General features: G+C 43.0%; 1 protein-coding gene across 1 annotated transcript in view; it reads left to right on the top strand.

Moving 5' to 3' along the window:
* The first annotated feature begins 113 nt into the window (after window positions 1–113).
* PDHX (pyruvate dehydrogenase complex component X) overlaps window positions 114–13,302 on the top strand; it is a 51,107-nt gene continuing 37,918 nt past the window's right edge. The window contains exons 1-2 of the mRNA XM_069858124.1: window positions 114–316; window positions 11,778–11,861. Coding sequence (XP_069714225.1) covers window positions 175–316; window positions 11,778–11,861 — 226 coding nt within the window. The 5' untranslated portion in view covers window positions 114–174. The remainder of the gene's footprint in view (window positions 317–11,777; window positions 11,862–13,302) is intronic.

Raw genomic sequence — 13,302 nt, 5'->3', positions numbered from 1 at the left:
CTGCCCTTACCTGGAGCGATAGCGGCAGCCGGGCGCGAGCGGGCGATTGGGTAGACCCGCGGGCGGTCCTGCCGCAGGGCCCCCCGGAGTGGGGCCGCGCCGCTCGCTTTCTGCTCAGGCAGTGAGAGAGACAGCCCCGGCGCTGGGGAGGGCAGGGAGCCCTGGAGGTGCGAAATGGCGGCTTCCTTGTGGCTGATCCACGGCGGCAAGGGAGCGGCGAGGGTGCTGCTGGGGGCTTGGTCAGCTCTGAGCGCTGGCGTGTCTTTCCCCGCTCGAGGAGGCTGCAGGCGTGTGCACGGGACCCGGGAGCTGCTGGGTGAGTGAGGGGCAGGGCTCGGCGCCCTTCGTTGTTGATGGAGTGCTCGTGCCCTTGGCCCGCTGCGGGTGTGGTGGGGCTGCGAAGGGATGAGGGTAGGTGGTGTTACGTGAGAACTCAAGGTGATGCAGGGTGGAGCGGGTAGTGGATGTTACCAGGCAGGTGTGTAGGGTGGCAAGGCCGATCAGGGCTGTAGCATGGGATGAGACTATGGAGATGGGTTACTTTGCGAGGGTGTTGTTTGGTTATGTCTCTGGAGTTACTGAAATTAAGGGTATGCACTGATGGGAGAGAATTTGAAGAATTATTAAAGATCTAGAAAATGTGTTCACTGAGAAAAAAAAATGAGGGAATTGGAGTCTAGAGAGGAAAACAGATTGGTGGGAGATTAGGCCTTCAAATATATAAATATTCTGCTGTGACTGAGGAAAAAAGTGCTTGTAATAGAAAACGCTCAACTATTTTCAAGGTGTAAGTAGTGAAAGTAAAAAAGTACTGTTTGTTTTGGGGTTTGGGTTGACGTGGAAAACAACCAATAGGGTTTTAGCAACAGCTTTCAACATACTTTTTCTCTTCTCAGGAGTATATTGTTACAGATTACCAGGCAAATCTTCTACTTATCTTCTATGTTTTCCTCTGTTTCTGAGAGATGTGGGAAGAGTTTTGGATGCCCAAATGAAGCTGCTCTTCTCTTAGAGCCCTGCTCTTGGTCTGTTTGGTACACAGCGTAAATATGTTTAGTCAGTTCGTGCAGAAGGATGGAAAGAGAAATATCAAGACCAGACTCAACTTGATTCTTAAAATATGTTACCGGGGCAAATTCTCTTGGATACACAGAGTTTTTTTCTTAAGCAATAGCTGCTGTTTTAATGTGAAGGTTTTTATCTGAACAAAGAAGGAGTAAGACTTAATTGCTATGTAATAATACAGTTACTATTGATAGCAGAAGAAATTAAAGGGTGATGATGAGGAATTCAGAAGTTTGATATGCTCATAGCTCTAAATTTTAATGTACCAGTGAACTCTGTCTTTGTAGGAACTGCCTGTACAGTGCAACTGACCTACATGAGTGCATTTACTCCTTTTTTTTTTTAGTATGCTGTTTTAGTTAATAAAGGATAATATTTAGTGAAGGAAATTCTTCATTGTAAGACTGCTTTTTTTTTTTCACAGACATGTTTAAGCCTGTTTTTTTTTGGACGTGCATAGTCACTTTTTGATTAATTACTAGAATAGCTTTGAAAGGAGACTATTGTTTTAGGGTTTTTTCCTGTTACTGAACAAGGCTCTTAATTGCGAAACTACTGAGCATCTCTGAACATAGGTATCTCTATGCATGAACATTAAATGAATGCACAAGGAATGGTTTGGTTGGTGAGCTTGGAGGATGACAAAGGAGCGAGGAAACGAGCTGAAATGCACCTGAATTTATTTTTTTTTCTTTTTTTTTGCGTAAGTGCTTGGATTGTAATTCCACAGTTAACTTTAACTCCACTTAAATTCTATGCTACTTCCCACCGTTCATTTTGGATGTTGATTTTGTTCATATTGTTGTGTGACGTGCCAGATCAGGAAGGTAACCTGATAGAAATGGTGTTTGGTTTTGTGATCAAGTTGACTTCCAGCAAAGTCCCTTCCTCAGGCTGGATAACTGAGCAGCAGCATGAGTATTAATATTACTAGGGGTATGAATAAAGGTATGAACATGACCAACTGAGGGGAAGACTGACCAGCTCCTTTTGGTTGTATCATGGAATGGAATTAAGTTAATGTAAAACAAGAGGTAGTCATACCTGGTTTAAAACTTCTTGCCTAAATTGGACTTTTCAAAATGCAATCAATTTTGCTGCTTTACAAAATTAGAATTCTCATGCATCACAGAGAGCAGAAATGCTTTTCTTGTTTAAAGAGCACTTTGATTTTTTTTTTTTTAGCCATTAAATTACTTAAATGCATCCAAGTAATGTTAAAAATATGAGTTCTCTGGGAAGGTTTTCAATAAATTTGTCTGTATTTAGTCACCAGACAACTGAAAGTAATTAGACATTGAATTTTGAATATAAGTGAGAAGGAAAAAGAAGTTCTATTCCAATTAGAGTTATAGAAGTAATGCAATTTGCTGGTATACTTTGTCTCCTTTATTTTTTCTGCCATGGCCATCTGTTATTGATGTTATTTCTGTATTTCTCTGTACTTGGCACTGGTGAGACTGCTCCTTGAGTACCACGTTCAGTTCTGGGGCCCTCACTACAAGAAGGATGTTGAGGCTCTGGAGCGAGTCCAGAGAAGAGCAACAAAGCTGGTGAGGGGGCTGGAGAACAGGCCTTATGAGGAATGGCTGAGAGAGCTGGGGTTGTTTAGCCTGGAGAAGAGGAGACTGAGGGGTGACCTCATTGCTCTCTACAACTGGGAAAATCCCAGAAAAAAAAAACCCAGGCGGGGGTCCTGACAGCCCCCACACGCTGGTCCCGCGCGGTGCCTGACGGGAGGGGGCGGTCCCGGCAGCTACCGCGAGAGATTTAAACTACGCCCCTGGGAGCGTGGCAAAGAGGAGCGTGGCAGTTTGAGCGGCAGTTCGAGTGGGCAGGGCGCAGAGAGGACCTAGGGAATAGGCAGAAGACACCGAAGACCATGGTGGCCACCCGGCAGAAGGTTAAAGCTGCTCTGTGTGCTGCAGCAGGCAGGGTGGATGCTGCCACCCAGACGGAGCCACAGTGGGTGCATGCAGCTACCCAGACCCTGGGCTGCAGGCAGTGCCCCCCTCCCATACCGGCTCGTGCCTCTGGTACTGGCCCCACTTGTGAAAGCTGCGCTCGAGTGGGGGAACTCCTTCACATGGTGAAGGAGCTAAGAGAGGAGCTGAAGAGGCTGAGGACCATCAGGGAGTGTGAGAGGGAGATTGACCAGTGGAGCAGGGCCCTCTCACTAACTCAGCAGCCTGCTCGAGCTAGTGTGTCCGAACATCATCCACCTGCAAACTGCATGGTTGGGGGAACAAGAGATGGGGAGTGGCAGCAAGTTCCTGCCAGAGGAAGGAAACCTGCTCCCCTCACCCAGACAGCAAAGCCCCAGATCCCCCTGGCGAACAAGTACCAGGTGCTGCAGGTGGAATTCAGCCCTGAGGATGAGGATGGTGGCTCCCACAGCCTAGAATCCTTCCCTAGGCTGCACCATTCTCAGAAAAAGATAAAAACATCCTCCATCAAGAAGAAGAGGAGGGTGATTGTTGTAGGGGACTCCCTCCTAAAAGGAACAGAGGGACCCATTTGCAGACCGGACCCGCTCCACAGAGAGATCTGCTGCTTACCGGGTGAATCAGGGAAGGAGGTAGCTAGAAAACTTCCTTCCCTGGTTCACGAGACAGACTACTATCCTCTGATAGTAGTCCAAACTGGTAATGACGACCTAACAAACAAAAAGGACAAAGCCATCAAGAATGGCTTCAGGGCAATTGGGAGAATGATGGAGGGCTCTAGGGCACAAATAGTATTCTGCTCCATCCCAAGGCTAAATAGAGAGGAGCGGGAAGCCAGGATGAAGAATTCGATTAATACCTGGCTCCGAGACTGGTGCGAGGAGAGGGGCTTTGGCTTTTTTGATCATGGGGGGGCTCACGCACCCCCAGGCTTTCTCGCTAAGGGCGGGACACATGGGTCTCCTAGGGGGGCTAAAGCCCTTGCTAGAAACCTAGCCAAGCTCATAAATCGAGCTTTAAACTAGATGTGAAGGGGGAGGGGGTTGAGCCCAGGCTAGACAGGAACGAGCCTGGACGTGGGGAATTGGTGATTGGGAGAGGGTGCACGGGTGAGGACCACCAGTACCTCACCACACAAAAAGTGGGGGAGAACACACCTCGGGGTGCTAAAGGAGATGCAGGCACTCTGGTGTTAACTACTCCAGTTACCAGGCAGTTGGGAACGAACCCTGTTCCCTGTAGGAGGGCTGAAGGCTCGGCAGCTCAGCTGAAGTGCATTTACACCAATGCACACAGCATGGGAAATAAGAAGGAAGAGCTGGAAGCTGTCGTAGGGCAAGGAGCCTATGATGTCGTTGCCATCATGGAAGCGTGGTGGGACGACTCATATAACTGGAGTACGGCTATGGTGGGGTATAAGCTTTTCAGGCGGGACAGGAAGGGTAGGAGAGGAGGCGGGGTAGCCCTCTTTGTAAGGGAGGACTTGGACTCCATTGAGATGGATTGTGGCCATCAGGAGGTTGAGTGCCTGTGGGTCAAAATCAGAGGAGCCCACCAGAAGGTAGATTTTGTGGTGGGAGTCTGTTACAGACCACCCAACCAAGGAGAAGCAGCTGATGAGCTCTTCTATAAACAGCTGCGGTCAATCTCTAGCTCAATGCCTCTCGTTCTTGTGGAAAACTTCAATCTGCCTGACATCTGTGGATGCCTAGGACTAAGCGACCATGAGATGATAAAATTTTCTGTTCTAGGTGAAGTGAAGAGGGTGGTTAGCAAGACGGTAGCATTAAATTTCCAGAGGGCAGACTTTGATCTCTTCAGAAGGCTGGTTGGTGAAGTCTCATGGGAGACAGTACTCAAGGGTGGACAAGACAGTACGTCTTGGGTGGACTATAGGAGGGAAGTGAGATTGTACAGAGAAAAAATCAGGAGGGCTAAGGCCCGACTAGAAATCAGATTGGCAAAGTCTGTGAAAGATAACAAAAAATCTTTCTATAAATATATAAACAATAAAAGGCGGACTAGGGAGACCATACAGTCCCTATTGGACACAGAAGGAACAACAGTAACAGGGGATGAGGAAAAGGCTGAGGTACTTAATGCCTTCTTTGCCTCAGTCTTTAGTTGTAAGGAGGGTCGTTCCGTCTGTGTACTAACCCAGGAGCTAGAGGAGCATAATGAGGCTCCCATGATCCAAGAGGAGTTGGTCAGAGCCTTGCTAGCCCGACTGGACACCCACAAGTCTATGGGGCCGGACGGGATTCACCCTAGGGTACTGAAGGAGCTGGCGGATGTGCTGGCCAAACCCCTTTCCATCATCTTCCAACAGTCCTGGAAGACTGGGGAAGTTCCTCTGGACTGGAGGCTGGCTGATGTTGTGCCCATCTACAAAAAGGGCCGCAGGGAGGACCCAGGAAACTACAGGCCTGTCAGTCTGACCTCAGTGCCAGGGAAAGTCATGGAGCAGGTGATCTTGAGTGCTATCATGAAGCACATGCAAGAGAACTGGGTGATCAGGCCCAGTCAACATGGGTTCACAAAAGGCAGGTCTTGCCAGACTAACCTGATTGCCTTCTATGACAAAGTGACTCAGCTGCTGGATGAGGGAAAGGCTGTGGATGTGGTCTTCCTGGACTTCAGCAAAGCCTTTGACACAGTTTCTCACAGCATTCTGCTTGAGAAACTGTCAGCCTCTGGCCTGGACAGGCGCACACTCTCCTGGGTGGAAAACTGGTTGGATGGCCGGGCCCAGAGAGTGGTGGTAAATGGTGTGAAATCCAGCTGGAGGCCAGTGACAAGTGGGGTTCCCCAGGGCTCGGTGCTGGGTCCAGCCCTGTTCAATGTCTTCATCAATGATCTGGATGAAGGCATTGAGTGCACCCTTAGCAAGTTTGCGGACGACACTAAGCTGGGTGGAAGTGTCGATCTGCTGGAGGGTAGGGAGGCTCTGCAAAGGGATCTGAACAGGCTGGACCGCTGGGCAGAGTCCAATGGCATGAGGTTTAACAAGGCCAAGTGCCGGGTCCTGCACTTGAGGCACAACAACCCTGTGCAGTGCTACAGACTAGGAGAAGTCTGTCTAGAAAGCTGCCTGGAGGAGAGGGACCTGGGGGTGTTGGTTGACAACCGACTGAATATGAGCCAGCAGTGTGCCCAGGTGGCCAAGAAGGCCAATGGCATCTTGGCTTGTATCAGAAACGGTGTGGCCAGCAGGTCCAGGGAGGTTATCCTCCCTCTGTACTCGGCACTGGTGAGACCGCTCCTCGAATACTGTGTTCAGTTCTGGGCCCGTCACCATAAGAAGGATGTTGAGGCTCTGGAACGAGTCCAGAGAAGAGCAACAAAGCTGGTGAAAGGGCTGGAGAACAGGCCTTATGAGGAGTGGCTGAGAGATCTGGGGTTGTTTAGCCTTGAGAAGAGGAGGCTGAGGGGTGGCCTCATTGCTCTCTACAACTACCTGAAAGGAGGTTGTAGAGAGGAGGGTGCTGGCCTCTTCTCCCAATTGACGGGGGACAGGACAAGAGGGAATGGCCTCAAGCTCCGCCAGGGGAGGTTTAGGCTAGACGTTAGGAAAAAATTCTTTACAGAAAGGGTCATTGGGCACTGGAACAGGCTGCTCAGGGAGGTGGTTGAGTCACCTTCCCTGGAGGTGTTTAAGGCACGGGTGGACGAGGTGCTGAGGGGCATGGTTTAGTGTTTGATAGGAATGGTTGGACTCGATGATCCAGTGGGTCTCTTCCAACCTGGTTGTTCTATGATTCTAAAGATAAAATTCTTCCTTAGTTAGCCCAATTTAAAAATGACTTGCAATAACTTATTACTTTTTTTAGTGTTTTGTTCTCTCAAGTCCAATGCTCCCAAAATTTTCAGTGTCAGGAATATTTTTCTTTCTATGATAGGCTGGCAAAAGCAATTCTAGAAATAGATCTCAAATTTTGCTGGTGAATACAGGAGTTGGGAGAGGGGACACCACCACTCTGATCCATGGTTTCCCAGTGTAGGGATAAAATGTTTTCATCTCTCTGCTGATTGAGTTTTTGTGTGTGTTTTTTTTTCTGAACTTACTTGCTGATGATGACTAGAAGCTTGCAATGATTTTCTAAATAATTCATGTTTGCTTTATGTCATATACCTTAGCTACTAATTTACAATCAATGTTGAGCTATAATTAACACAAAAAAAGGAAATAGATTAAAAATGTATGTGGGAGAATAGGGCAGAATTTCAAAAGCTAACACTTGGCAACAGTGGCAACAGTAACACTTGGCAACAGTAAACAGGTGTTTTCTTTTTCAATTAAGACCTATGCTGTATCTGTTAAATTCTTTTTTTTTAAATCCATTTGGGAAACAAGATGTTTCCATATGCAAATTATTTTGTGATTTAAGCACTATGTGGAACTTTCAGTGAACCATTTAAAGGAAAACTTCTATGACATCAGCGGTCATCTTGCAATATGTTTGAAGTCTGAAGGAATAAGTCACAGAATGCTCTAGCCAGGTATTTCTTTTCCTGAATGAAATTGCCACATGATAGTATAATGTTTGATGTAATTAAGGTTTGAACTAAAATGTTAGCAACTTCCAGGCAGTAGTAGAATTCATTACTTGTAACCTAAAAGGTCTTGTATTTAGCATCTTCAAAGACAGTGGAGCGTAGGGCTAGTTTTCAAACTTCGTATTTGTTTTACTGTTTCTAAATGTACTTGCAGATTGAATTTGTGAGGCTAGCATTACACTGAAGCGTTTCCCCATGTTGAGAAGGGAAAGAAGACTATTTGAGTTACAATACTGTATTTGCAACATAAAGTATAGTATCAGAAGTGGAAAAATGGACATTTTGCTTTGTCGTGCAGAGTGCGCTAGCTCTCGGAGTTATATTTGGAGATAATGTTATCTCACTAAGAGAGTTCATAGTCTCTTGCCTGTTGAAGTGGCTGAGTAGCCCTCAGTTCTCCATGTCTTCACAAATATGAGTCGCAGAACACTGTAGGGTTTTTTTCAGAAAAAAATTTCCTTTGAGCTGTATGTTGTGTTGGTCAGCAGAAAGATTCCTCTGTATAATAATAGCAATCCTTTATTTGTTGCCTGGGCCTTATAAGTGAAATATCCTGTGTATCTGGCAGGAAGCTGCATAAGGATGAAGGAAAGAGGTGTGTTTGTTTTAGTTACCATTGTATTTGTCTGATCTCCCACTTAAAAACTTTGTGAAAACTTCTGTTATCTAATGACAAGGGTTTTTTTTCTGTGTAGTGTTATTTTGGTTTAGTGTGAATGTTAGTAGCAAGTTGTAAGTGCCTGAGAAGACTGTTAGCCTACTGTATTGTCTGTTAAATACGTAGTCATATACCTTCTAAGGTCAGTTTCTCAGTTGCAGTTACTGCTCTTACAGTGGTGCCCAACAGTTGCTCATTTTCAGATTTGGCATGTGCCTTGATTTTTGGATTCTTCCTTCTGGTTTGTATCCTGGGGTTTATTTATTTATTTTACACATTGGTTGTGTATTTGCTTCTGGATCTTCTCTCCTAACTTGATTGAAGGACCAGAATGGTCTGTATGATTTTTTGATAGTTGCTCAAAATACAGAGGAAAATGTTACAGTGGCAAATTTTTTTTTTCGATTTTGTATTTATGCCAAAGTTTGTAGCATATTCTGGGAAACGAATCAAATAATCTTTGCTGAAGTAAAACGCGAACCACCATGTTAAAACCCCTTCTTTCTTATATGTAGTCTGACTCTACTCTCCTTTAGTTTAAAACCACTACACCCTGTCCTATCGCTATAGGCCTTGTTCAGAAGTCTGTTCCCATCTTTCTTATCAACTGTCTTGAAGTACTTACTGAAAGGCCATAGTAAGGTCTTCCCAGAGCCTTCTGTTCTTCAAGCTAAACAGCCCCAACTCTCTCAGCCTTTCCTCACAGGAGGGTTGTTCCATCTTTTTCCATTCTCTTTTCCCAGTCACTGAGGACTTCACCTGACTGCCATGACTTTTCAAATATTATAGAAAGCAACTTGACAACCACATCAGCCAATTCCCTCAGGACTCTGGAGCATATGTCATCAGGTCCCATAGACTTATATATGTTCAGGTTCCTCAGGTGGTCATGAACCTAATCCTGTCTTACAGTGAGAGGGACTTTACTCCCCTGGCCCCTATCCTGAGATCTATCCACTAGAGAGATATGGGAAGATAGATTAAGTAATAATAGAAACAGAAATAATGGAAAAACTATGTAATGTTTTTAACTCTACCTAACCTCTGAAATATTTATGGCTAAATACCTAAGTTTTTTACAAGTGTAGTGACTTTTTTCCCACTCCTGTAGCAATGAGAAAGTCAAGGTCAAATTTATTGGATGTATTAACACTAATGAATTGCAGAACATAGGTGGACACTCTTAATTCCCTTAATTCATCATGTATTAACTGAAGTTTCACTTCTGCCTTTGTCTTGTCTGCGATCTCAGCCATGGTAACTCTTAGGACTTGGAAGTATGAATGAGAAACGTATTTTTCCATGCAAAATTCAAATTCATCTAGGCTTTTTTTTTTTCTTGTTCATTTTCTTCTGGATAATAATAATTTTAAAAGGATTAATTGCTAAGTTTTTAAAGCTCTTCCTGTTTACTTGCTTACTGCAAGTAATGCTGCAACTGGGAGAAATGTGATGTCATTGCCTATTGAATGATAATAAGCCTTAGTCCTGGGTATTAGAGAAAATGGCATATAAAGCCGAGTAGATTCTTGTTATATACATGAACTGTGTATGTGTCTATTTCTGTTCTCTAACTGAAATTCAGTTATAGTAGTTCAAGAAAGCCTCAAAAATCAGTTAGATGCTGGAAAACTACTCTTACAAAATTGCATCTGAAAAGATATATTTATTTGGCCTCATAACTATCCTTGAAAGTTCAGAAAAGAATCTTTTATTACGAGCTGTGTGTCAGAATACAAGTTTGCTATGCTGGATCAAATCATAAGGTGTGTAGCACACTGTGAAACCAATGAGTGTGCTGTATCGTGAGCCATGTCCTCAGAAGAATCCCACTTACGTGGCATGCAGCTTGCTGCTCTGCAGTGCCCCTTCCCTCTGTGTATGGGTTTATTAGGCAGATTCGGTAAACTGGCAGACTGAAGGGATTTGCTATCTAGCCACGCCTAGTACATGGTGTTGGATGGGCAGAGTGGTTGTATTGTTGTGTTGCTTAAATACGTTGGACTTTTCAGTTCTTTTTTATTTGGCTTGTTAAAGGAGAGGAAAGGCTAAGAATTTACCAGTCTCTGTATATAGATTCTTACCCATCTCTGTAATGAAAAACCTTTTGAGCTCTTTAAGAAAGGTGATCCAATCGCTGAAACTTGAAATTAGGCAGTCTCAGTCTGCAAAGTAGGTATAGTTTCCTAGCAGAAAGGATAAATAAACTTTTTCAGTATTTATCAGTGGAACAGGTTGATCATCAGTGTCTGGAATACTAGGATCAGGTGGACACTATTAATTTAAAAGATGTGCTTTCATCTGTTGTCTGGAAAAAATTCCCCAGCCTGTGGCAAAGAGGAGGAGAGGAGAAAGGAGGATGGGTAGGTACTCTAAGACGCAAGATAAGATGCCTGCTTGGCTGTTACCTGGCCATACATTCATAGTCATACTGTTGACACAAAGAAGAAAAACTGTGGTAAATGCCACTGAGGAGGTTGTGGGTGGAGTCCTCTATCGCACATCTCGGTTCATCAGCAGGGAGCATATCAATTCCTCCTACCCAGTTTCTTGTGATGGCAGCAGTTTTGACCTCCCTTGAGGTTTGAGGTGTGTGTACGTGCATGTGTCTGTGTGTGTCTGTTCTCTCCTTTGGGCTTGCTTATACCTGATGAGTCTTATATTCAGACTTCCTGCTAAGCAAGCAGGCATGAGAGGACAAGTCTGAGGCTTGCCTCATTCACTTGTGTCCTGGAGTAAGTGAGAGGCTGTGGCACAGCATTTTAACCAAGGTTTTGCTCAGAGACCCTGACACAGGCAGAACTAAGAACCTGGGCCATATGTGGAAAGCCCCCAAAAATGAAAGTGATGACTTAGTACTTATGCCTTTGATACACAAGAGGCAGGGGGTATTAGTTGGCTCTGCTTTGAAATTTAATATGTTTTGGATGTGAAGAAAAAGAAAAAGTCACAGTTTCATTCTAGCTTTTTCTATTTTATAGCTGCTTTTCATTCTACACTTGATAGCTTGTGTGTAGTTGGAGCTCAGAGCTAATTGCACAATAGAATTTAATTTGCCCAACAGATATGTAACCCTGTTTCACTTGCATTGTTTAGTAGGTCAGGCTGAACTGATGGATGCTTGAAATACTAGCTTGTATATTTTTAATAATGCACTAAGACTTGGTTGTGAAGAAAACTTCCATTAAAAATTAATTTAATCAGATTCTCGCGCTGCTTCGGCTTTAAGGTCATCTTCACCAGATCCAAAGTGTCTGTATCATTTTTTTACTTAAGACAGATTAATATGCTTAATACAAAGTATTATTTATGACTTCATACTCGAGTTGGTCCTTGTTTTGTGTAACACATAGGTTCTATACTTAATGCCTTGTTTTCCTCAGTGCTCTCGAGAGTGCATGCGTGTATGTAAGCTTAAAAGAATGTTAAAGTGAAACTTTCGTCAACTGTCTTTCAAATTCATGCACTTTTATTTGTGTTAAGCAATTAACTGAGAAAATATTTATACGGAAATGGTATTTGTTCTAGATAATCCTATGCTTGTTTTACAGGTACACCTAGTATTAAAGTTTTCATGCCTGCACTTTCTCCTACAATGGAAGAAGGAAACATTGTGAAATGGTTAAAAAAGGAAGGTAAGATAGCAGTTTCTGTGGCATGTTTGTTTTAATTCTTCAGCTATATTAATCTATTCTGTATTAATAAGGTGATATTTTCTGATTGTACCTTAGTATTTTGAAGCAAAATGCTTGGTATATGGGTGCTGTCTTCTTGAACAAGACCAACTTTGAATTGTTGGTTCTTAAAGCATTTTTTCTTTAGGTGTCATCCAAAAGGTTGCATATATTTGAAAGATTACCATTGGGCTGTTCCAGGGTGTATGTGAGGTGGTTGTTTGTTTTTTTATTATTATTTTTTCCAGTGTTGTTGTGCTGATCAGTAACTGTAGAAGTCTGACAGCCTTTGACTTTGTGGAGAGTCTTGCTGTTTCATTATTCTATTGCTTTACAAAATAACATTAGAGATGTCATTTTTATAGTTGCTATTTGGTGTTTCCTTTTTCAATAACTAAATTATAGTCTACAATTAAAGCTGATAGAAAAAAATAAATAATTTAAATTACTGTCATAACCTAAACTATTACTCCAAAAAAAAAAAAAGTCTTAAAATATGTTCAAGCAGCTAGATAAAGTCTGAGTGTATCTATTGTCTTCACTTAGTTTGTATGTAGATGAAAAATGTTCTGCAGAAAAATGGGCAGCCCCTGTTCTGTCAGGAGAGCTTTCTCCCCTCTTCTCCTACTCTTTCCCCTCTCCTATTTAACATTAAAGCTGGATTTTTGACTGTAATTTTGGATTCCAGGTAGCAGTTGTTCATTGTTTGGAGAAAAGAAAACCTCATAAAGCATATTATCCTTGACAGGCACAATGTGGTCAGCTAAATGTGTTTTCAGTATTCTGCATAGATAAGCTGTTTCCCTTGGCTTATTTTCTACATGTTGATACAACCTTTATCATTATGTTACTGGAGTACTTTTCTTTTATACATTTTTATACTTTTTGAATACATCTGACCTTTTGTTTGCAAAACTTCAAGTAAGAATTTCTGCAGAACTTACTAGAAACAATATGGCAACCTGTAACTGTAAGAAGTAATAGCTTCACTTAGTCAAGTATCAAGTCCAGCATTATGCAGAGAAAAGAAACAATCCAAAGTCCTTTTTCTGTTTATTAATTGTCGACAACTGTAAGACATTAGAAATCAACAGTATTATGCTTTACAATAAATAATAGCATTTAAAATTGCAAGGGAAACCAAAGAAAAGACAATGATAGGAATTGAAGTAGGTTTCTAGTTTGCTCTACAACATGAATGAATCAGGTTTCCTCATAAGAAGGTTTTGGGACACAACAGTTTTTTCTCAGTCTTTCCACTACACTCCCACCCCAATGCAAAAAGAAAAAAAGTTCCACGCCTATTTTAACTAAATTAAATTCTTAATTGATGGTTGGACTTTGGGATAGAGCTATTTTAGGATTTTTATTGCTTCATTTTCTATTTAGAGACAAGACCATA

The sequence above is a fragment of the Phaenicophaeus curvirostris genome, chromosome 5 (genome assembly GCF_032191515.1).
Source record: "Phaenicophaeus curvirostris isolate KB17595 chromosome 5, BPBGC_Pcur_1.0, whole genome shotgun sequence".
In the NCBI taxonomy this organism is placed as follows: domain Eukaryota; kingdom Metazoa; phylum Chordata; class Aves; order Cuculiformes; family Cuculidae; genus Phaenicophaeus; species Phaenicophaeus curvirostris.
Note: the sequence above shows the minus strand (reverse complement) of the source record. Positions and strands in the feature narration are given on the sequence as shown.